At 41.9% G+C, this 22,587-nt stretch overlaps 1 protein-coding gene across 1 annotated transcript in view; it reads right to left on the reverse strand.

Annotated features, from left to right (window-relative positions):
* Nucleotides 1-20,069, reverse strand: part of GXYLT2 (glucoside xylosyltransferase 2) — a 217,163-nt gene extending 197,094 nt beyond the window's left edge. Inside the window, exon 1 of the mRNA XM_007947328.2 lies at nucleotides 19,795-20,069. Within this exon, the coding sequence (XP_007945519.1) occupies nucleotides 19,795-20,069 (275 nt within the window). The remainder of the gene's footprint in view (nucleotides 1-19,794) is intronic.
* Nucleotides 20,070-22,587: the final 2,518 nt, after the last annotated feature.

The following is a 22,587-nucleotide window of genomic DNA, read 5'->3' on the forward strand; positions in this document are numbered from 1 at the left end:
AATAAATATGGCCATACAAAAACTTTTAAACAAATGTTCATGGGAACCATTATTCATAATAGGCCAAAGTAGAAACAATCCAAATGTGCATCAGTTGATAAATAAATAAATATGATATATCCATTAAAAAAAAAAAAACACCCAAACCTACTGCCAACTCATAGCGACCTTCACTGGGTTTCCAAGGCTGTAAATCTTTATGGATAGATTGCCTCATCTCTCTCACATGCAGCAGCTGGTGGGTTTGAACCATTGACCTTCTGATTAGTAGCCAAATGCCTTACATAAATGCATGCTACAACACAGATGAACTTTGAAAACAGTCAGAGAGGCCACATATTTTATTATTCTATATATCCGAAAGTCCAAATAGGCAATTCCATAAAGATAGCAAGTAGATTAGTGGTTGCCAGGAGCTGTGGGGAGGAAAGAATGGAGGAGGTTGACTGCTAATGAGTATAGGTTTCTTTCTGGAATAATGAAAATGTTCTCAAATTAGGTAGTGGTAATGGTTGTATAAGGTGATATTGGTAGTTCAGTGGTAGAATTCTCACCTTCTATCCATGAGGTCTGGGTTTGATTCCCAGCTAACACACCTCATGTGCAGCTACCACCTGTCTGTCAGTGGACACTTGTGTGTTGCTATGATGCTGAATAGGTTTCAGTGGAGCTTCTAGACTAAGACAAACTTGGAAGAAAGGCCTGGTGATCTACTACTGAAAATCAGGCAATGAAAACTCTATGTCTCACAATGGTTCAGTCTTCAACCCATCACTGAGATGGTGTAGGACCAGGCAGCACTGCATTCTGCTGTGCATGGGGCACCCACCAACTGGAGGCCAACTCAATGCAGCTAACAACAATGGTTATACAACTCTGTGGCTATACTAAAAACTGATAAATTATACACTTTACAAGGATATGTGAATCATATCTCATTCAAGTGAAAATCCTCACAACTAAACCAATAAGCAACATTATGATAAATGGTGAAAAGATTGAAGTTGTCAGGGATTTCATTTTACTTGGATCCAGTCAACACCTATGGGAGCAGGAGTCAGGAAATCAGACAAATTGCACTGGGAAAATGTACTACAAAAGATCTCTTTAAAGTGTTAAGAAGCAAAGATGTCACTTTGCAGATTAAAGTATGCCTGACCTAAGCCATGGTGTTTTCAATCATCTCATACGCATGTGAAAGCTGGACAATGAATATGGAAGACCGAAGAAGAGTTGATGCTTCTGAATTGTAATATTGGTGAAGAGTACTGAAAATACCATGGATTGCCAAAAAAACAAACAAATCTGCCTGGAAGAAGCACAGCCGGAATGCTCCTTGGAAGCAAGAATGACCAGACTTCATCTCTCCTACTTTGGGCATGTTGTCAGAAGAGACCATTCCCTGGAGAAGGATATTACGCTTGGTAAAGTGAGAAGGTCAGGGAAAAAAGGGAAGAGCATCAACAAGATGGGTTGACCCGGTGGCTGCAATGATAGGCTCAAGCACAGCAAGGATTGTGAGGACGACGAAGGACCAGGGAGTGTTTCATTCTGTTGTACATAGGGTCACTATGAGTAGGAGCCGACTTGACAGCACCGAACAACAGTAAAGCTGTTATTAAATAAATTGTTGTTGTTGTTATGTGCCGTCGAGTCGGCCCCAACTCATAGCAACCCCTCCTTGGATTTCTGAGGTGGTATCACTACAAAAGTAGGATTGCCCAACCTTACTTCCGAGGAGTGGCTGGAAGATTTGAACTGCCAGCCTTCTGGTTAGCAGTCAAGTGCCTCAGGCACTATGCTACCAGAGCTCCTATTAAATAAATAAATGTACTTATTTTCAAGTAATACTGGTTGGTAGTGTAGAACTATGAGAAGAATCATGATGCTGATATGGAAATGACTGGAATTTGAAAAATACTACATCAATTGTCCTGGCTCAAGCCCTCTCCACTTTCAAATGAAAAATGATATTCGGAACAACAGAAGAGGCTCCGAAGGAAAGGCAGCTTCATTGCCTCCACGCTGCCTGAGACAAAGTATCTCCTTAATGGCTCAAAAGTCTCAACCTTGTGACTTAATTAAACTTCAATTTCTAGAGTGTGTAAATAATGAAATGCAGCATTTATCTGTAGTGCTATTTACTTTGTAGCCCATTACTGCAAAACACACTGAATTACTAAAGCAAGTAATTGGTTCTACTTAGACCCTCTTCTCTGCCATCTCCTGCTACCTTTCTTATCAATGCTGCTCCTTAACTGACAAACTAAATTAGCTCAGGTAAACCTGATGCTATAATATCGCCCAGCAGTAGAAGCCTGACCAAAATCACAGTTCTTTCAAATATAGCCTAGAACACGGCTGTTGGTAACTAGTTTTACTTAGCACAGTAAATACAGAAATAACACAGGAAAAAGTAGCAGAAAATGAATTGAAAAAAAAAATTAGTATGCTCCTCTTAGGGGAAGAATTGGTAAGTTGAGCCCCCACCACTACCACCAACGCTTCCTAGTTGAATCTTTCACAGGATGAAACCATAGGTAGTTTAACATAGAGAAGGTTTACAAATAAGGCTGGAGTAGCAATTTAGGAAGTAGAAATAACACCTTGATATACCTCTAGAAGGCAAGCCTGGTGCTGGGTGATTATACCCACATTAAGTTTAGACACATTAAGTGAAAACACTAATACTGTCCCCTGCAAAACAAATTTGGGAAGGCATGAATCCCTTGACAAGATTTTCCCACACTGAAGTTGTGATTAGAGCCTTCACTCAGATACCCAGACATGACACTAAGGACTCTGCTAACAGTTCAAGCACTTTTAACGATTCATAGCTTTGGAGCAAAATCAAGTATCATTAATCTAGCAAGACAGACAGAAAAGCTGGCGTTTGCCTTGAAGTCACAGTATTATATGAGTAATGTCAACTGAATGCCAACAAACTGCCATGGAGGTGCTTAACAAAATTATTTGATGAATGTATTTAATTATTGATACAAACCCACTGCCATCAAATCAATTTTGACTCATAGCAACCCCCATAAAGTTTCCAAGGCTGTAAATCTTTATGGACGCTTATAGGTAAACATTTATATCAGGTAGATATGCTCCTTAGAGCAATCAATCGTGGAAGAACAGAAGGGCAGTGTTTGCACAGGAAGATAGCTCCCAGGGCAGGAATGCATAGGAAAGAAGGACACAGGGAAGAGGTAACTACAGGGAGGAAGAGGGAAGAGAGATGTTTCATTGTGGGGGATTACAGTCAAATACAAACTACTTGCTGTATGGAAAATGAATTTGCTCTGTAAACTTTCACCCAAATCACAATAAATAAATAAACAAAGATCTTTATGGAAGCAGATTGTCTCATCTTTCTCCTGCAGAGATGAGGCAATCTATCCATAAAGATTTACAGCCTTGGAAACCCAGTGGGGGTTGCTATGAGTTGGCAGTAGGTTTGGATTTTTTTTTTTTTAATAGATATATCATATTTATTTATTTATTTATCAGCTGATGAACATTTGGATTGTTTCTACTTTGGCCTATTATGAATAATGGTTCCCATGAACATTTGTTTAAAAGTTTTGTATGGCCATATATTTTAATTTCCTTTGTGTACATACCTAGGAGTTGAACTGCAGGGTCATATGGTAACTCTGATCTCAAATCTATCCTGGAAGAAGTGTTTAGGCCCTTATGATCCAAATTCAGACATGATTTTGAAGATTTCTGCTACACATGCTTATGCAGACCAGAGCTTATGGCAAAAAATCTGAGAATGCCACCCTATAGCCACCACTGGGATTCTGGACTAGAAAGTTTCCAGATGCTGCAGCACAATACATATCATTTGAAAGGTAATTACTCACTTGCCATTGGGCACTGATTGAGACTACATCAATGACAGAAGGACATAAAATCATCATGAGACCTCAAATACCCATAAAATCTTGGGTGATATCAGAGGAACATTCTGGTAAGGGAGGCAGTGCCCAAAATAGTTCTATAATAAAATGAACTATTTTATTTAATAAAATAAAATGGTGCATACAAGAACAAGCTGCTGGAGGAATTTAGAAAGGTTCTTATCATATCCATGAGCCTTTTTTCCCATTGGTCCTACCCTAAAACCACCTAAGAAGCTGCCAGAACCCATTTCTACATGGACAGTGCCTTATGAACAACTTTCTGCTGACCAACAGAAGGCTGCTTGGTTCACATACGGCAGTTCCAGAGTACACGGATAACATTTGATGTGGAAAGTTGCTGCATTAAGACCAGCAGATGGAAAGACACTGATTTAAGAAGGTAAGAACAAGTCAGCCAATGGGCTGAAATGCACACTGTCTTCCTAGCTGGCATGGAAGAATTGGGCAATGGTGAAAGCCCATATATTTGGATTTTTAGATAACAAATTTTAGATAACAAATGTTTCTACACATTTGTTATCATTAGCAGTGGCCAGTGACCTGGCTATATGTATATGGTCAGGCAACTGGGCAATGGAAAATTGGACTATCAAGGAGACACCTGTGTAGGGCATGGATGTATGGAAAGCACTCTGGGAATTCAGAGGGTGCATTAGAGTAAGCCATGTCAATGCCCATCAGAAGAATCCCCTTCCTGGATTGGAAGGCGATCGGAATCAGCAAGTGGACATGTTGGTATACTCCCTTGAGGTGGCCAAATAGGTTCATGAAATGAGTGGACATAGGGGTGCTGCAGCAATGCAGAGATCAGCTGAATCGAGACAAATCCCTCTTATACTCTCTGAAGCACAAAATGCTAGTAAGTACTGCTCTGTCAGCAAGAAAGACAGAGGTTACAGATGGCTATGGGCAAATTCTCTAGCGGGAAGGCCCTGCATATAGGTGGCAAGTCCATTACATAAAACCAATGATGCCAGTGGCTCTGGGTGGCTGCAAATGGGTCCTCACAGGAATAGATACTTATTCTGGACTGGTCTTTCCTTATCCTGTGACATATCCAAATGCCAAAAAAAAAAAACATTAAAGGATTGGAACAAAAGATACTGTACCAATTTGGACCAGCAAGTTATAGTTCCTCAGACCAGGGACCACACTTTACAGCCCATAGAATACAGCAATGGGCAAAGAAACATATTAAGTGTTTATACCATGTTGCATACCATCCTCAAAGTAAAGGTTTGATAGAGAATTGGAATGGGCAATTGAAACATTTGTTAACTAAAATGGGGGTAGATAAAGGCATGAAGGGCTTGCTCACACTCCTTCATGAGTGTGTGCTCACACTCAACATGAGGGAGGCAAAGGGAGGATCACCACTGAACAGATTCCTATGTTTTTCTGTGGGATCTGAGGAAAAGGGGGTGAGGAAGATGCTGGTACGACTGTACAATTCTTCCCCACATCACCTGACATTGCTTTTTTCTTCTGTTGTCCCAGGATGCAGTTATAGGTGCCAGAGGTAGGGATGATCCCTAAGCAGGAGACTGTAACTATACCCCTGGACCTGTACACCAGAATTCCCAAGGGCCTTATGGGATAGGCTATACCTTCCCGTCGTCTGGCAAAATTGGGCATGACAGTGAATACTTCCATATTCTCCAGCAGTCGAGATAGCACATTAGTGTTGTATCAATGTAACCCTACCCAACGTGAATCGGATGGACTGAGGGGAAGCATTTGCTAGGGCTGGTCTTGCTACCAGCAATCTGGATTGGCACAGCACCTGAATTTGATGTCCCTTCCCAAGGTGGGAGAGTTTGGGTAAAAATAAATGACAAATAGAAGGAAGGAGAAATAATAGCTGAAGGTAAAAGAATGAATAAATAGGTTATGCAGAGGGGCAATCTAACATTATGCTGATACCTAAAGAGAGACTCAGAGCAAGGGTATAATCTTCTCTCAGTTAAATTTTATCAGAGACTGGAAAGGGTGATGATGACAAACTTGGAGTACCCAACCAGATCAGAGGGACACCTACAGCTGACCTAATGGGTGTACCTGAGTAACCTCACCCTTAGGGCTCACTACTGAAGGACTAATTGTTAATGACTTTGGGACTGGTAAAATTATTGGGTGGGGCAAATTAATTCTTCAGGTATGAAAGGGCCAATGGCTAGAAGAGCCAGGGGGTGGCCTGTAGAGTAGTGAATTGCTTAATATGGTCCTTCTAGCCATAGTCCTCCATTTTGTGATGTATTGTAAAGGCTAGTCTCTATGCCTATATAGGGTGGGATGTATCTCGAGTTCTACCTTGCTGGAGGGTGTGACTCAAGTCACCACCCTGAGTTTCCTTGAGGGTATATATGTGAATGTTCTGGGAAAGTTCACTCTCTTGCTCTGGTCCTGCATTTGGTTCATTATCATCTCACCCCTGGATTTGAGACAGCAGCCAGTCATCTGACCCACTGATTTGGGTTCTCCAGCCCCAGCAACCATGTGAACAGGGAGAATTCTCCAGACCTACTCATGTACTTGGGACTTCCAGCCCCCACCACCACGTGAGTCATTGCTGTGGCAGTGTGTGAGTTCTGTGAGAACAAAATACAGAACCCTAAGACAAGAGGGAAAACACTGAGGGGAGGAAGAGGAGGAGTTGATGTTAGAGATGATGGAGTAGTATAGCAGCTTGGAAAATGTGGACATTTGAGACATCTGTAACCTCTGCCTTATAGGGACCAGCCTTATGCTGATTGTTCTAAAAGAAATTATTCGAGCAACCACCCAGAAACTCCTAAGGAGCTTAGAAAAGGCATTCCCCTCCTCTGTGCAGATGAAGCCTCTACCCAGGGCTCCCAGCTATGTGATCTGACCATGGACTGGATTTCAGATCTTCAATCACAGCCCCCCTGGGTGCTCCTCTGCCCAGCACAACCCCTACAACAGTTGGTGATGCTGTCATCAACTCTACCTTAGTAATCATCCACTTATCATTAGTTGAGATCATACACATTTGTGTTTACTTATTCCTCCTCCAAAATTTTATGATGGTGCCTGGACTAATTCTCATTTCACTTTCTCCCTTGTGATTGTTCCTGACATATCGGAGATTTTACTTCTCTGTCTTCTCTTCTTTTTCAAATTAAGATGTTATAGAGATTTTAAAATATGAACCACCAGTGTTAGTTTGAAATGGCTGCTGACATCTAAGGGAGAAGAATTAGATGAGGATTGCATAGTCTGCAAATGAACATTTCTATCTCATTTCACAAAAAAAGAGCATGAAGGACTTAGCAATGTAAAGGGGGGAAAAGCAAATAATGATTTCCCCAACTAACTTCAACCTTCCTAAGCCTCAGGCCAATAAGAGATTTAAATCTTTGTGACAATTTATGTTGTTTTACAAATGATGTAAATAATGCATATATTTGCCATAGAAAATTTTTAATGTACAGACAAGCAAAAAGATGGAGGCACCCATAATTCCAATTCCATAATCATTAACAATTTCCAGAGTCAGCTTAATGTGTGTGAGTGTATGTAAATATGTAAATACACAATAACTTTTTAAAAACAAAATTGGGATCATTTTTGTACCTAGCCTTTCTTCTATTACAAATATGAAAATTTTTCTATTACAAAAATATAGCAAGATTTCCATTCATTGCTGTTGGGAATGTAAAATTGCATAGTCACTTTGGAAGACAGCCGGGTAGTTTCTTACAAAACAAAAGGTTTACCATTAGGTCCAACAAGCACCATCTTAGGTATTTACCCAAATCAGACAAAAACACATGTCCACATAAAAAACTGCACCCAGATGTTCATAGCAGTTTACTCATAATTGCCAAATAGTGGAAGCAACCAAGATGTCTCTCAATAGGTAAGTGGGTAAGTAAACTGTGGTACATCCATACAATGGAATATTATTCAGAGCTAAAAAGAAATGAGCTATCAAGCTACAAAAAGAGAGACAGGAAATTTAATGCAATTTGCTAAGTAAAAAAGCTAGTCCAAAAGAGCTACATACTGTAAGATTCCAACTCTATGACATTACGGAAATGGCAAAACTACAGAGGCAGTAAAAAGATCAGTGGTTGCTAGGGGGCTAGGTGAGAGATGAATAAGTGGAACATGGGACATTTCTAGGGCAGTGAAACTGTTCTGCATGATACTGTAATGGTGGGCACTTGGGACTGAGCATTTGTCAAAACCCACAAGACTGTACACTGCATACAATGAACCCCAATGGAAACTATGAACCTTAGTCAATAATAACGTATCAGTGCTGGTTAGTTAGTTGTAAATATAGACATATATATATAGATATGATATCAATAGCAGGAGAAAACATGCAGAAGGAGAGAGTACATGAGAACTATACTTTCTACACCATTTTTGTATAAACCTAAAAGTGCTCAAAAAACTAAAGTCTATTAAAAATTTAACAGAGATTTTATCAAAGGGATCTTTTACAAAGGAAGTCTAGAAAGCAGTGAAATGATTCAAATTTCAAGATTTATTCCCAAGTAAAGTGTGGTGATTACCAATTTGGCTCTAGAAGCACCTGATTGACTTCAAATCCCAGGTCTGCCACTTGGTTGCCCCATCTTGGGCAAACATTTTAACTACCTCTGACCCTCACTTTACCTACCTGTAAGTGGGCTGCAGGAGGATGGATTGCTTTTAGACAGCATTTCTCACCATGGTCTTAGAACTCCCACCAAGTGACTGGGTGGGACTATGCAAATAAGGTGCTTGTGGCTCACCAAGGGAATTGGCCAAATTGCTAATAATACAAGTAAGGTGTATGGCAACCTTGTGGGGGTGGGGCCATGCAAATAAGGTATATGGAACCCTAACATGGGCATTAGTCAATTTTGCCATCCCACTAGGCTTAAAATGTGCCAGCTCAGAGGCAGAAAAAGGGGACCTCACTCCTACCAAGAAGAAGAGACAGGAGCAGAGTGCATCCTAGACCCAGGAGGCACAGTGAGAGAGCTGTAACACAGGAGACAGTCCAAGACACTGAGAAGTGGAGGCAGAGAAACGGTAGCAGCAGAACTAGGGGACCGGTATCAGGTGGCACAGTAGGCCTCCCATGCCATGGAATAAGGAGGTTATAGTAGCTGTGCTGACCCACGGAGCTAGAAAGCTGAGTGCCTTCAGGCAGGAGGCTTCCTAACAGAGTGAGGTGCCTCTGGAGATTTGTCCACGGAGCTAGGCTTGCCTATCTACAGAGCAAGAGGGCTGAGCGTCTTTGGGCAGGAAGTCTCCTGGCAGTGCCACTAAGGACACTTACTGGCAAAGCTAAAGAGCCTTGTAACACTTGCCCAAGCAGGGCAGAGGTTGGGCTGAGGGGCTGAGGGGCCAAGGGCCAAAGAGAGGCCTGTCTGCGGGCACAGCTGAGAAGACGCGTCCTGATAGAAGAACTGTATCTTTAGGCATTCCTGACCCTGAATTGTAACCTGTTACTTCCTTAATAAACCCATAACTATATGGTCTGTGAGTTCTGTGTGGCCATTGTGATGAATTATTGAAGCCAGCAGAGAAGCAGAGAGCACCATGGGAGGGATGGCTGGCGTTAAAATTGGTAAGCAGGTTGGAGGTATGCTTGACCTCCACTTCACAGAAACCAGCCTTGGGTCACTAATGCTGATAATGATTCTCTCTCCTTCCCCTTGTGAAGTTAGGCAGGGAGGTCTGACTCTGCCACCACACTATTATTTTCTTTTAATCTGAGCATATTGATTATAATGTATACCTGCTTTTGTTTTTGGTTTTTCTGACTAGTATTCATTTTCAGAAGTTTTGGGTCAAAGCACCTTCATTTTCTTTGGGGGAAACACTCTTCTTCTGTTTTCAGACCACGTGATTTGGAGGGGCTAAATCTTTCTCTTGCCTCCACCCCCAGCTGTAGGTACATGGCCCAGGTGTGGCTGTCAATAAGTGAATATGCATGTGCTACAAGTCAGGCGGGAGCTCTGGTAGTATAGTGGCTAAGGCACTTGACTGCTAACCAGAAGGCTGACGGTTCAAACCCACCAGCCACTCCTCGGAAGGAAGGTTGGGCAATCCTACTTGCGTAGTGATACTGCCTCGGAAACCCAGGGAGGGGTCGCTATGAGTCAGGGCTGACTCGACGGCACATAACAACAACAACAACAAGTCAGGCTACTAGAGGTAGCCCTGGGTCTTTAGTTAGAAGCTACTAAAGAAGGAGATGCAAGCCCAGGCATGCTGTGAACCATCTCAAGGAGAAAACTTAAGAATATACCTTCACAGAAGGAAGCAGAGCTAAATGATGGAAGTGAGATGGTCACAAATCCTGGATATAGCTGTGACTGAAGCTTTACCTCCTCTGCACTGGCCACTTTCATGAGCTAGTAAATTCCCTTTTATCATTATGTAATATGACCTGAGTTTCTATCATTTAAAACTGAAGAGACTTGACCTATCCAATAATAGAACCTACTTCATAGAGTCCCCAGGCAAGAAGCGGGAAGCCAGGGCAGACAGCTGGAACAGGTGAGGGGGGAAGCCCCTAGGCAGGAAGTGGGAAGCCAGGGCTGATGGTCAGAACAGGTCAGGAGGAAAGCCCCCTGGCAGGAAGCGGGAGCCAAGGCAGATGGCCAGAACAGGTAGGGGGAAGGCCAGGAAGTGAGCAGAATGGGTGTAAACAGCTAAGGGAAACAAACTTGTCTGTCAGTTTGATGTACTGTGGCAGCTTGTGTGTCGCTGGAGGCTAGAGGGTCTGCCTTTGGTGTTTCAAATGCCAGTAGGGTTGCCCATGGTGGACGGTTTTCAGCAGAGCTTCCAGACTGAGACAGACTCAGAAGAAGGAAGGGGTCATCCACTTCTCAAAAAATTGGCCAGGGAAAACCTTATGAATAGCAGAGAAACACTGTCTGATATATTACTGGACAATTTTATGAGTGGCTCTGAAACACTGTCCAATACAGTGTAGGAAGATGAGCCCCTCAGATCTGAAGGCACTCAAAACACACCTGGGAAAGAGCTGCCTCATCAGAGTAGAACCAACCTTAATGATATGGATAAAGTAGAGCTTTCGGGACCTCCATTTGCTGATGTGGCATGACTCAAAATGAGAAGAAACAGCTGTAAACACCTATTAATAATCAGAACATGGCGTATACAAAGCATGAATCTAGGAAAATTGTAAGTTGTCAAAAATAAAATGGAACACGTAAAGATCGATATTATAGGCATTAGAGAGCTGAAATGGACTGGTTTTGGCCATTTTGAATCAGACAACCAAATGATCTACTATGCTGGCAATGACAAATTGAAGAGGAATGGAGTGGCATTCATCATCACAAAGAATGTTTCAACTTCCACCCTGAAGTACAATGCTGTCAGTGATAGAATAATAGCCATATGCCTACAAGAAAGGCCAGTTAATACTACTATTATTCAAATTTACACACCAACCACCAAAGCCAAAGACAAGAAAATTGAAGATTTTTTATCAACTTCTGCAGTCTGAAACTGACTAAACATGCAATCAAGATGTGTTGATTATCACTGGTGACTGGACTGCAAAAGTTGGAAACAAAGAAGAATCACTGGTAGTTGGAAAATTTGGCCTTGGTGACAGAAATGACACTGGAGATGGCATGACAGAATTTTGCAAGACCAATGACTTATTCATTGCAAATCTTTTTTTCAACAACACAAATGGTGGCTATATACACAGACTTCACCAGATGGAGTACACAGTAATCAGATTGACTACATCTGTGGCAAAAGGCAATGGAAAAGCTCAGTATCTTCAGCCAAAACAAGGCCAGGAGCTGACTATGGAACAGACCATCATCAACTGCTCATATGCAGGTCCAAGCTGAAGCTGAAGACAATTAAAACAAGTCCATGACATGAGACAAAGTGTATGTGAACTGCTGTATGGAAACTGAATTCGCTCTGTAAATTTTTACGCAAAGCACAAAAGAAAAAGTCCATGACAGCCAAAATATGACCTTTAATATATCCCTCCCAAATTTAGAGACCATCTAAAGAAAATATATGCTGCATTGAACACCAATGACCAAAGCCCAGAGGAATTGTGGGATGCCATCAAGAACATCATCCATGAAGAAAACAAAAGGTCAATAAAAAGACAAGGAAGAAAAGACCAAAATGGATGGCAGAAGAGAGTCTGAAACGTCCCCTGAGTGGAGAGTAGCTAAAGCAAATGGAAGAAATGACCAGATAAAAGAGCTGAACAGAAGATTTTAAAGAGCAGCTCAAAAGACAAAGTCAATTATTATAATTAAATGGGCAAAGACATGGAGTTGGAAAGCCAAAGGGGAAGAACACACTCAGCATTTCTCAAGCTGCAAGAACTGAAGAAAAAAATTTAAGCCTCATGTTGCAATATTGAAAGATTCTATGGGCAATATATTGAATGATTCAGGAAACATCAAAAGAAAATGGAAGGAATACACAGAGTCACTGTACCAAAAAGAATTGGTCAATGTTCATCCATTTCAGGAGGTGGCATATGATCAAGAACCAATGGCATGGAAGGAAGAAGTCAAAGCTGCACTCAAGGAAGTTGCAAAAAAACTCCAAAAACTGGCAGAATACCCACTGAGATGTTTCAACAAATGGATGCCCTGCTGGAGGCATTCACTGGGCTATGCCAAGAGATTTAGAAGACAACCACCTGACCAACTGACTGGAAGAGATCCATATTTGGACCCATTCCAAAGAAAGGTGATCCTACAGAGTATGGAAATTATCAAATAATATCATTAATATCACACACAACTAAAATCTTATGAAGATAATTCAAAAATGGTTGCAGCAGTATATTGACAGAGAACTTCTAGAAATGCAAGCTGGATTCAGAAAAGGATGTGTAATGAGGCATATCATTGCTGATGTCAGATGAATCTTGGCTGAAAGCAAAGAATACCAGAAAGATGTTTACTTGTGTTTTATTGACTATGTAAAAGCATTCAAGGGTGTGGATCATAAGAAATTATGGATAACATTGAGAAGAATGGGAATTCCAGAACACTTAATTGTGCTCATGAGGAACCTGTACATAGACCAGGAGGCTGTCGTTTGAACAGAACAAGGGGACACTGCATGGTTTAAAATAAAGAAGGGAGTGTGTCAGGGTTGTATCCTTTCACCATACTTATTCAACTTGTAGGCTAAGAAAATAATCCAAGAAGCTGGACTATATGAAGAAGAACATGGCATCAGGATTGGAGGAAGACTCATTAACAACTTGTGATATGCTGACAACACAACTTTGCTTGCTGAAAGTGAGGATAACTTGAAGCACTTACTGATGAAGACTGAAGTCTGCAGTATAAATTACACCTCAATATAAAGAAAGCAAAAATCCTCCCAACTGGAACAATAAGCAGCATCATGATAAATGGAGAAACGACTGAAGTTGTCAAAGACTTCTTATTACTTGGTTCTACAATCAACACCAATGGAAGCAGCAGTCAAGATATCAGACAACGTATAGCATTGGGCAAATCTGCTGCAAAAGACCTCTTTCAAGTGCTGAAGAACAAAGATGTTCCCTTGAAGACTAAGGTAAATCTGACACAAGCCATGGTATTTTCAATTGCCTTATATGTATGTGAGAGCTGGACAATGAATAAGGAAGACCGAAGAAGAGTTGATGCTTTTGAGGTGTGGTGTTGGCGAAGAATGTTGAAAGTACCATGGACTGCTCAAAGAACTAACAAATCTGTCCTGGAAGAAGTGCAGCCAGAATGCTCCTAGGAAACGAGAATGGCTAGATTTTTGTCTCACCTACTTTGGTTATGAGGGATATCATGCTTGGTAAAGTGGAGGATCACTGAAAAAGGCCCTCAATGAGATGGATTGACACAGTGCACAATGATGAGCTCAGATACAGCAAGGATCATGGGGCTGGCAGAGGACTGGGCAGTGTTTTGTTCTGATGTACATAGGGTCGCTATGAGTCGGAGATAAGTCGATGGCACCTAACAACAATAACACTTCATAGGTTGTTATGAAGACTAAGTGAAATAATGCATATGAAGTGCCTGGAATATTTTTAAGTCCCTTAAAAGATATGAGCTTGTTTTTGTTGTTATGTGCCATTGAGTCGGACCTGACTCATAGCGACCCCTCCTTGGGTTTCCAAGGCAGTATCACTATGGAAGTAGATTGCCCCATCTTCCTTCCAAGTAGTGGCTGGTGGGTTTGAACTGCCAGCCTTCTGGTTAGCAGTCAAGCGCCTTAGGCACTATGCTACCAGAGCTCCTGAGCTTGTTTTTAGTATCATTAAATAACGTATCATTTAATAATATATGTAAAGCCTTGGCATAGTGCTAGCAAAAAGTGGTTCTCCATTCATTCACTTGTTGTTCATTTAATAAATATTTATTAAGTACCTACTCTTAGATCTGTTTAAATGCCAGCAATACAGCAATCAATAAGAAGTAATGTTTACATGTGTGTGGGGGAGCAAATAAAATATAATTTTATTTGCTATGTAAAAAGAACAATGTGGAGGGTCCTGTTTTTCTAGGGCAGCCAGGAAGACTTCTTTGGGAAGGAAATATTTGAGCATAGACCTGAAAAGAGTAAGCGAGCTAGCCACATGAGAACATTCCAAGGACAGTGAACAAGTATAAGCATGGAGGTGGGAATACTTCAGTGTATTTGACGACCTACATGGCTGACTTGAGTGAGTGAGGTATGGAATGGTAGGAGATGAAGCCACAGAACTAACTGGGGCTGAGATCAGGCAAGGGCTCAAAGGCCACACAGAGAAACTGAATTTTATTCTAAATGTGACAGGAAGTCAGCAGAGTGCTTTAACCATTGGACTGAAGAGATCTGGTCTTCATATTTAAAACAATGTTCCAGTAGCTGTGTGGTAAATGGATTGTGCAGGATGCTAGAGTGAAAATATCCAAAGCAGATAGGAGACTACTACAGGCATCCAAGAGTGGGACTCTGGTGTCTCAGTTTAGTGGTAACCATGGAAATGATAGAAATGGTGGGATTGGTGTTATATTTTGGGATGTAACTACTAGAGTGCACCAGTTGGGTAGGTATGGAGGGTAAAAGAGAGAAGTCATGAACCAATTAATAAAAAATGAATTTTGAACATTATCAAGACTCACAGCCGTATAATATCATAGATAGTACACAAGATATAGAAACCTTTAATGTTCTCTGGGGCTCTCAACTAATCATAGAATGATGGCCACAGACTTGGTATTTTTCAATATAACATCATCTCTTTAATGAGCCTTTTATTCTGACTAACCCTCTGAGAAGACTTATCTCAGAGAACAAAGGGAATTGCAGGAAATGATGTCTCTTGATGAACAAGTACACGTTTCCTCTTATTGAGGCAGCTAGAGAGGCTGCCAAGTATACCAAGTATAACATTTCTTTCTGTATTATCTCTGCATACACACACCACAATAATCTGGGAGGGCAACAACTCCATTCACCATTGTACAGTGAGCTCCTGGCACAGAGTATATGCTCAATAAACACTTGCTGAATGACCACGAAATAAAATGAGAGAGGAACACCACAAGGTTAAGAGGTAGCCTATGTCTGATTTAGAAACCATCCTTGAAAGAAAGCAGCAACAACACAAATAGAAAACTATATGCCAACGTAGCACTTCTCATAATAGTCAAGAGGTAGAATTAACCAAAATGTCCATCAACAGCTGACTAGATAAACAATGTGATATACACATACAGTGGAATGTTAATGGAGCTGTAAAGAGAAATGAAGCTGTGATGCATGCCACAACATGAATGAACCTTGAGAAAGTTATGCTGAGCAAAACAAGTCAGCTGCAAAAGGACAAATACTGTATGATCTCACTGATATGAAATAAGCAAATATATAAAAACCAAAGATTATTTATGTTCATAATGGTGGCAGGGAGAGGGAAAAATGGAGTTTTTGTTTGAGGGTACTGAGTTTATGTTAATGATGGTAGAATACTTTGGAAAAGGATGGTGATAATGGTGGCATAAGATGAAAAATCTATCAATGTCAGTGAATTGTAAAAGTGGAAGTTATACTGGGAAATGTTCAGGTTTGTATATTTTCAACACCATAAAGTAAAAAGAAAAAGAAAGAAAGCTGCAATATCCAGGCCAACATAGAAGAAAAAGAATGAAGTTTAGGAGACGGCTAGGGTTGAGTAATCAGTGAGTTCCAGACGGAGCCGATAAATAAGAAACAGAGTGATGTTGCAAGAGCCAGCACATAGGGCTAAGTAATAGTCATTGTTAGGATTGTGCAGCTAAACATGATGATCTCATCAAAGGATCAGCAAGTGTCAGAGCTGGAAGAGATATTAGAAAACTTTTGGATTGATTCACGCATTTTGGAGTTGGGGAAATTGAAGTGAAATTACTTGGGACAAACCCAGTTTGCCTGACTCTCCAGATGCCAAATTCTCTTTTAGCATAGCATTGACAATGGCATTAAACTACCTTTTCCATATGTTGGCTCAAAGAGGAGTTTTTAGAGACAAGCTGGACACATGGTCTTCTAGTGACTAAAGTCTAATGCCTATTCCCAAATAAAATTCTCATTTTAGAATTCAGTTCCATGAAAAACACAAATCGTCCCTCTTGATAAACTCTTCCTTTTCTCATTCAGTGAAAATGAGGCAGCCAATGATGGTTCCCTTTTTGACATGGCTGCCAGGAAGCTTAGAGCTAAATTTAACACTTAATCCTCCTAACAATGCTGGCCTCAGTTTTTGACAAATAGGACTTACTCCTCCTTTATGACTTTTCCTTTTTTTATAACTATTTCAATGGCCTTATTGTATATGTGTCTTTTACTGTAAGTCTTCTCAAATTCTTTTTGGAAGTTGGCCAGGTAAAAATCACCAATACACCAAAATGGAAGATTTCATTTCTCTCGTGCACTGAGACTGCTACTTAAGAGTACAGTGTTCCATTTTCAGATCCTACTCTTTATCTAAAGACTCAGACCTTACCTCCTGGCATTATGTTTATAGAGAGGGGAGGCCACCACAGGACCAATTACATACAAATGGGTAGTTATAAAATTGTAGGGTCGGCTTGCTAACCAGGCAAGTCCCTGGAAACTTCACCAAAATGAAAACAAGATGTGGAAGGAGAAGGATATGTTTCCTGCATTGACGTGGCAGAACTTTACTTACAGCAGTGCCCTGGAGGAGGCCACGCACTGGTCTGGATGGTCAGCAGGTGGTGGACTGTGTCATATCCAATTCCAAGCTCTCTGCTAACTACAACCACAAGTCAGACCCTCCCTAGACCAGGGAAATGAGCTCACGTAACCTTCATCTCTTTGGATTCTAGCCACGTAAAGAGATTAAAGCACTTGCTTTCTCAAAACATGAGGCTCTCTTTTCCCTCTCTAAAATTGGAATTCCTCCTCAACCACAAAAATTTAACCCAGGCAGGACTAGGAAAGCAATTAAAGAAGTCCATGAAGCAATCTTTCCTACTGCTGCAGAATTTTCTGTTGCTGTGACTGTCAAGGTAGCAAAAGAAACAATAAATAAGTCCCAGAAAATGTCAGTTTCTCCAGAGGCCACTAGACTTTCATGTTTATGCATTTGAGCCTGAGATTTCCTGTGGCTTTTTCCCCCTTTCCTGAGTTTTCTAATTTTGCTCTTTATTCCTGTGGTGTTGGTCATGATTTCCATGATAATCTAAGAGATATGGTCAAAAAGAAAAATGGCTTCAAGAGGTACTATTGCTCATGGAAATAGTCCTTCCCGAAGACATCCATTTGAATTCTGTTCATGATCTCCTGCTAGTCAGAGACAATTCGTTCTGATAGAGACAAGAAGATGCTGCCCCATCGTTCCCAGCACCTTGAAGAATGAGACAATTCCAAACATCTATGGCATTTCTTTAGAAAGATCTCAAAAAAAGTATGAACTGCAGGCAAGACTACTGTATTTAAGAGCTCAAGCTGAGCCCAGACTGTTGGGTTCCTTTACTATATACTACGAACCTGGAGTCCCTTGGATGGTACAAATGGTTAATGTGCTCAGCTGCTATCGGAAAGTTTGGAGGTTTGAATCCATCCAGAGATGCCTCAGAAGAAACGCCTGTTGATCTAATTCTAAAAAATCAGCCACTGAAAATCTTATGGAACATCGTCCTACTCTGACACATATGGGGTCACCATGAGTCAAAGTCGCCCTGCCAGCAACTGGTTTACCTGTGAAGCTTGGACAAATTGCTAAGGCTTGTGCAATACTTTCCTCATCTATAAAACGGGGATGACATTAGTGCTTACTTCACAGAGCAATAGTTCTCAAACTTCGGTGTACATCAGCAACCCCTGAAGTGCTTGCTAAAAAACAGATGACTGAGGCTCACCTCCACAGTTTGATTCACCAGTGCTGAGGTGGGAACCAAGAATTTGTTTTCTAACAAAGCCGAGGTGATGTAGGTACTGGAGTTACAAGGACCACACTTTGAGAACCATTATTGAATCATGGTATGGATTACATAGTCAATATATGTAAAGTAAGTGTTAACAATGACCAGTTTTATGTACTGTTGTAAGCACTAGGACAGAAAATAAATTAGCTATGGTAAATGGTGTCAGCTCTTAATATTTTACAAGTTGTTTCATCAAACTTATGAATCATAGTAAACTTGTGATTGAACCCTAAGATCATCCATTATATATATATATATAAAAAATCTCAATGTATAGGAGGGGAAATACTATTAAGTTCCTAACAGAAATATCCTCATTTTAAGTGTATATTTTCGTAAGTTGTGATGTACTATAACTACTTAAAGGCAAGTCCATAAATCTTTGGTTTTCCCCTAAAACTTGTGATTACCCATCTGTACACTTACTATGAGGCAGAAGAGAAAGAAAAGCTGACACTGCTACTTTTTGAGGTCTCATTTCTTTTCTTTTAGTTACAGTAAAAACGCCAAAACAGTTAGTCACTATGGTTAAAAAAGATTCTTTAACTCGTTTCCTAATTAAAGAGACAAGCAAATGAGAACCTTGCAATGGCAGTTAGAAACATCAACAGCTTCAAAGGGGCAGAGGAAACGGACTTACGACAAGAGGAGTTTGTTAAAAAGCCCTCCACAACAAAGGAAATGAACGCAAATCCCTAACCTAAGGGCGTTCCAGCTACCCTAAGGCAAAAGATAAAAAGGCTGATGAAAAGCCCTGGCAAGTTAAGCTTTCTGTAGGGGAAGAAAATGTCATACATAATGTCGAAGGTTAAGTTGTTTTCTTTGTAGGACCCTTTGCCCATGCTGTAATCTGAAAGAGAACGAGGAACAGGAAAACGCCCCCTCCGTCTTTCCCGTGCCACGCATCACTCCTCTCCTAAGAGAAAGAGCTTCCTTTTAATAAACTTACGTCGAATGCTTCTTCTATTCTAAGAGAGGGGGTATTCAAGGTTGAATGAGTGGTTGGTAAAGATCTAACTTTTCCAAGTGAATCAGACCTAAGTTTTCGGTAAAAATTCTACAGTGAAACATGAGAACTAGATAAAAACATTCTTGCACAGTGCTGGATTTGGAAAAAATTAAAACAAAGAGCGCATGTTTGCAAAATACGCCTTGCCTTGACAAATTTTTATTTTATTTTTTAATGTGACAGACCACTTTCCCTGACACTTCTTCAGAAATGTACGTTATCTTCATCTAGCCCGTTGTGAGGAGGTGGTTCTGCATTTCTAGCAGGGTGAAAAATGTAAGTGGTTAGCCAGTTGGTGAAACTTGGAATCTGTCCCTCCAGCCCAAAGCTTTCCTTAGACTTGGCACGGGTGGAGGGAGCGAGACACGGATCCCCAGATGGGACTCGGGCTGCCACGACTCACCTCGCCAACTTCTCCAGGCTCGCCGCGCTCCGGCGGCCGGTTCTCGGACGCAGACGCGGGGGCCGGCGCCTCAGGGCTCCGGGGACGGCCCTAGGGAGGGCTGCCGGAGCGGGCCCGCGTGCGGGGTCCGGCGCGAGATGGCGCTGCGGGGCTGATGCGGGTCGCGCGGGCAGCGCTGGGGGCTCGGCGCGTCCCGCGCGCAGGGACAGCAGCGCTAGCAGCAGCGCGGCCAGTGCAAGCAGGAGCAGCGCCGCCGCCTTGCTGCGGAGCTTCATGGTGCGATGTGGCGGCGGCGGCGGCCCCTGGGCAGCGCGGCCCCTCTGCGCATCGCGTCGCGCCGGGCGGTGGCGGCTGCGAGGCGAGCAAAGCAGCGCGGGGCAGGCGCCTCCTCCGCCTGCCCGCTGGGGACTGGGACCCTAGCGGCCGGTGGCAGGTCGGCGGAGGAGGAGGAGGAGAGACGGGAGGAGGCGTGAGCAGGGCTCCAGGAGGTTCAGCCCGCGCCTACCGTACTGTGTGGAGTAGCCGCCCGTCCGCTCAACCGCCAGCCCCCAGGAGCTCCGATTTCTGGTAGCTCAAAAACCTCTCACTTCCTCCTTGATTCACTCAACCACTCACTCACTCACTCAATCCATTCACTCGTTTCTTCACTCGTTCACTCACGCATTCATTTACCCAACCATTCCATCCGCTCCTCCATTCAATTCACTCATGCCACCATTCCCTTATACATTTTCTTACTCCACGCATTTCCCCCATCATTTATTTTATCCATCTATGTACGAGCTCTGGTAGCATAGTGCCTAAGGCACTTGACTGCTAACCAGAAGGCTGGCGGTTCAAATCCACCAGCCACTCCTCGGAAGGTAGATGGGGCAATTTACTTCCGTAGTGATACTGCCTCGGAAACCCAAGGAGGGGTCGCTATGACTCGGTCCGACTCGACGGCACATAACAACAACAACAACATGTACGCGCTCATGTACTTGGACCAGACATTCACTCAGGCAAGGCTATTTTTGTCCTCTTCGTCCAGCGTAGGGCTAGGCCATGAGAGTGCCCATTAAATATCTGTTCCATGAACTCACTCCAGATACAGATGTACCAAACAAACCAAACACACTGCGGTCCATCGGATCCGAATCATAGCGACCCCTCCTTGGGTTTCCCAGGCAGTATCACTATGGAAGTAGATTGCCCAACCTTCTGAGAAGTGGCTGCTGGGTTTGATCTGCCTGCCTTCTAGTTAGCAGTCAAATGCCTTAGGCACTACGCTACCAGAGCTCCTGATACAGATGTAGTCTAAATAAATTACAGAATTAATTTGAAATCTGACCCTGCTACGTACTGGCTTGGTGACTCCGAGCTAGCTGCAAAAGTTTAAGCCTTCATTTTCTTACCTACAAAACGGGATGATAACACTGCCTACAACCTAGGAGTGTTGTGGATGTTAAATTAAACAATGAATTATAAGAAACTAGCTCACAGAAGGTGCCCAATTAAAGCTCTGTACTAATGGCAGCTCTTGTGGCGTAATGCCTAAAGCATTTGATTACTAACCAGAAAGCTGGTGGGTTTGAACCACCAGCCTCCTGGGAAGGAAGATTGGGCAATCTCCTTCCATATCTGTAGAGATACCGCCTCAGAAACCGGGGGGTGGGGGCCTGGGGGATCCGTCATTGTGAGTACGAATTGACTTAACGGCAGTGAGTTTGGGGTTTTGGTTTTTTTTTTTTTTTTTGGAATTTAAACAGAGCTAATTATATATACATAAATGCAAATGTTATTTTCTCTTTTTCACATAGATCAAGTTCCAGAATTTCCCAACTCTTCTTCCAGGGTATCCCTAGTCACAAATCCGAAACATTAGGGCAGTCCCCCTATTTTTCACCATGAACTGACAGCTAGCATTCCATTAACCAGAAAGCCGTTCTATTAACTCTCTTTTCAGCATGGCCATAGAACAAAAACACCCGGGTTTCCACAAGATTCCATGTTACCTTATAAATGTTCTAAAATTCAATTCTATTCAAAATACTTCTTGTATTAGCATTGTATTTTAAATATTTGATAATCTATTGTATTTAAAGGTCTAGTAATGAGAATACTTAATAATATGGGACATCTTGCCAACCAGGCACTTAATTAATTTTTTTTTTTTAATATAAGGACCAGCACAAAGCTGGTCCTTATGAAGTGGAGGTTAAAGATGTCCCAATTGTCCAGCTTTTCCAAATGGCTGTACCACTCCATCATTTCTAAAATCAAGTACTCATCCTCCCCTCAGTACTCTCCCTCCCATCTTTGGGTTCTGTAATTTGCTGCAACATTTTACAGAGCACATAACAGTCAAGGAAATTCCAGAACTCTTGTCTTGCAACCTCTACCTCTCCTCAAGAGGAACATATACAAGGATAAAATAAGGTAAAAACTCACTACCATCAAGTCAATTCCAACATATAGAGACCCCCAGTGGGTTTCTGAGCTATAAATCTTTACAGAAGTAGATTGCCCCATCCTCCTTCAGAGTGGCTGGTGGGTTTGAACTACTGACCCGCTGGTTAGCAGCCACATGCCTTATGCACTACACCACCAGAGCTCCTTAAAATAAGGTAAAGGATAGTAAAATAACAACTATTAGCTGCAGTTTGAGCCTCAAATACCAAAGCAGAACTTGGGATAGCTAGGCAGGATCAGAAGACTCAGTTGTTCAAATTCCCTTGAAGCAAAAGGAAAGGACTGGTTTACCTCCTTCCCCTGAGTCCAAACCCAAGTTTCGGATTTCACTGCTCTGAT

This window comes from Orycteropus afer, unplaced genomic scaffold, assembly GCF_000298275.1.
Source record: "Orycteropus afer afer isolate SDZICR_OR568_19922 unplaced genomic scaffold, OryAfe1.0 scaffold00180, whole genome shotgun sequence".
Lineage (NCBI taxonomy): Eukaryota > Metazoa > Chordata > Mammalia > Tubulidentata > Orycteropodidae > Orycteropus > Orycteropus afer.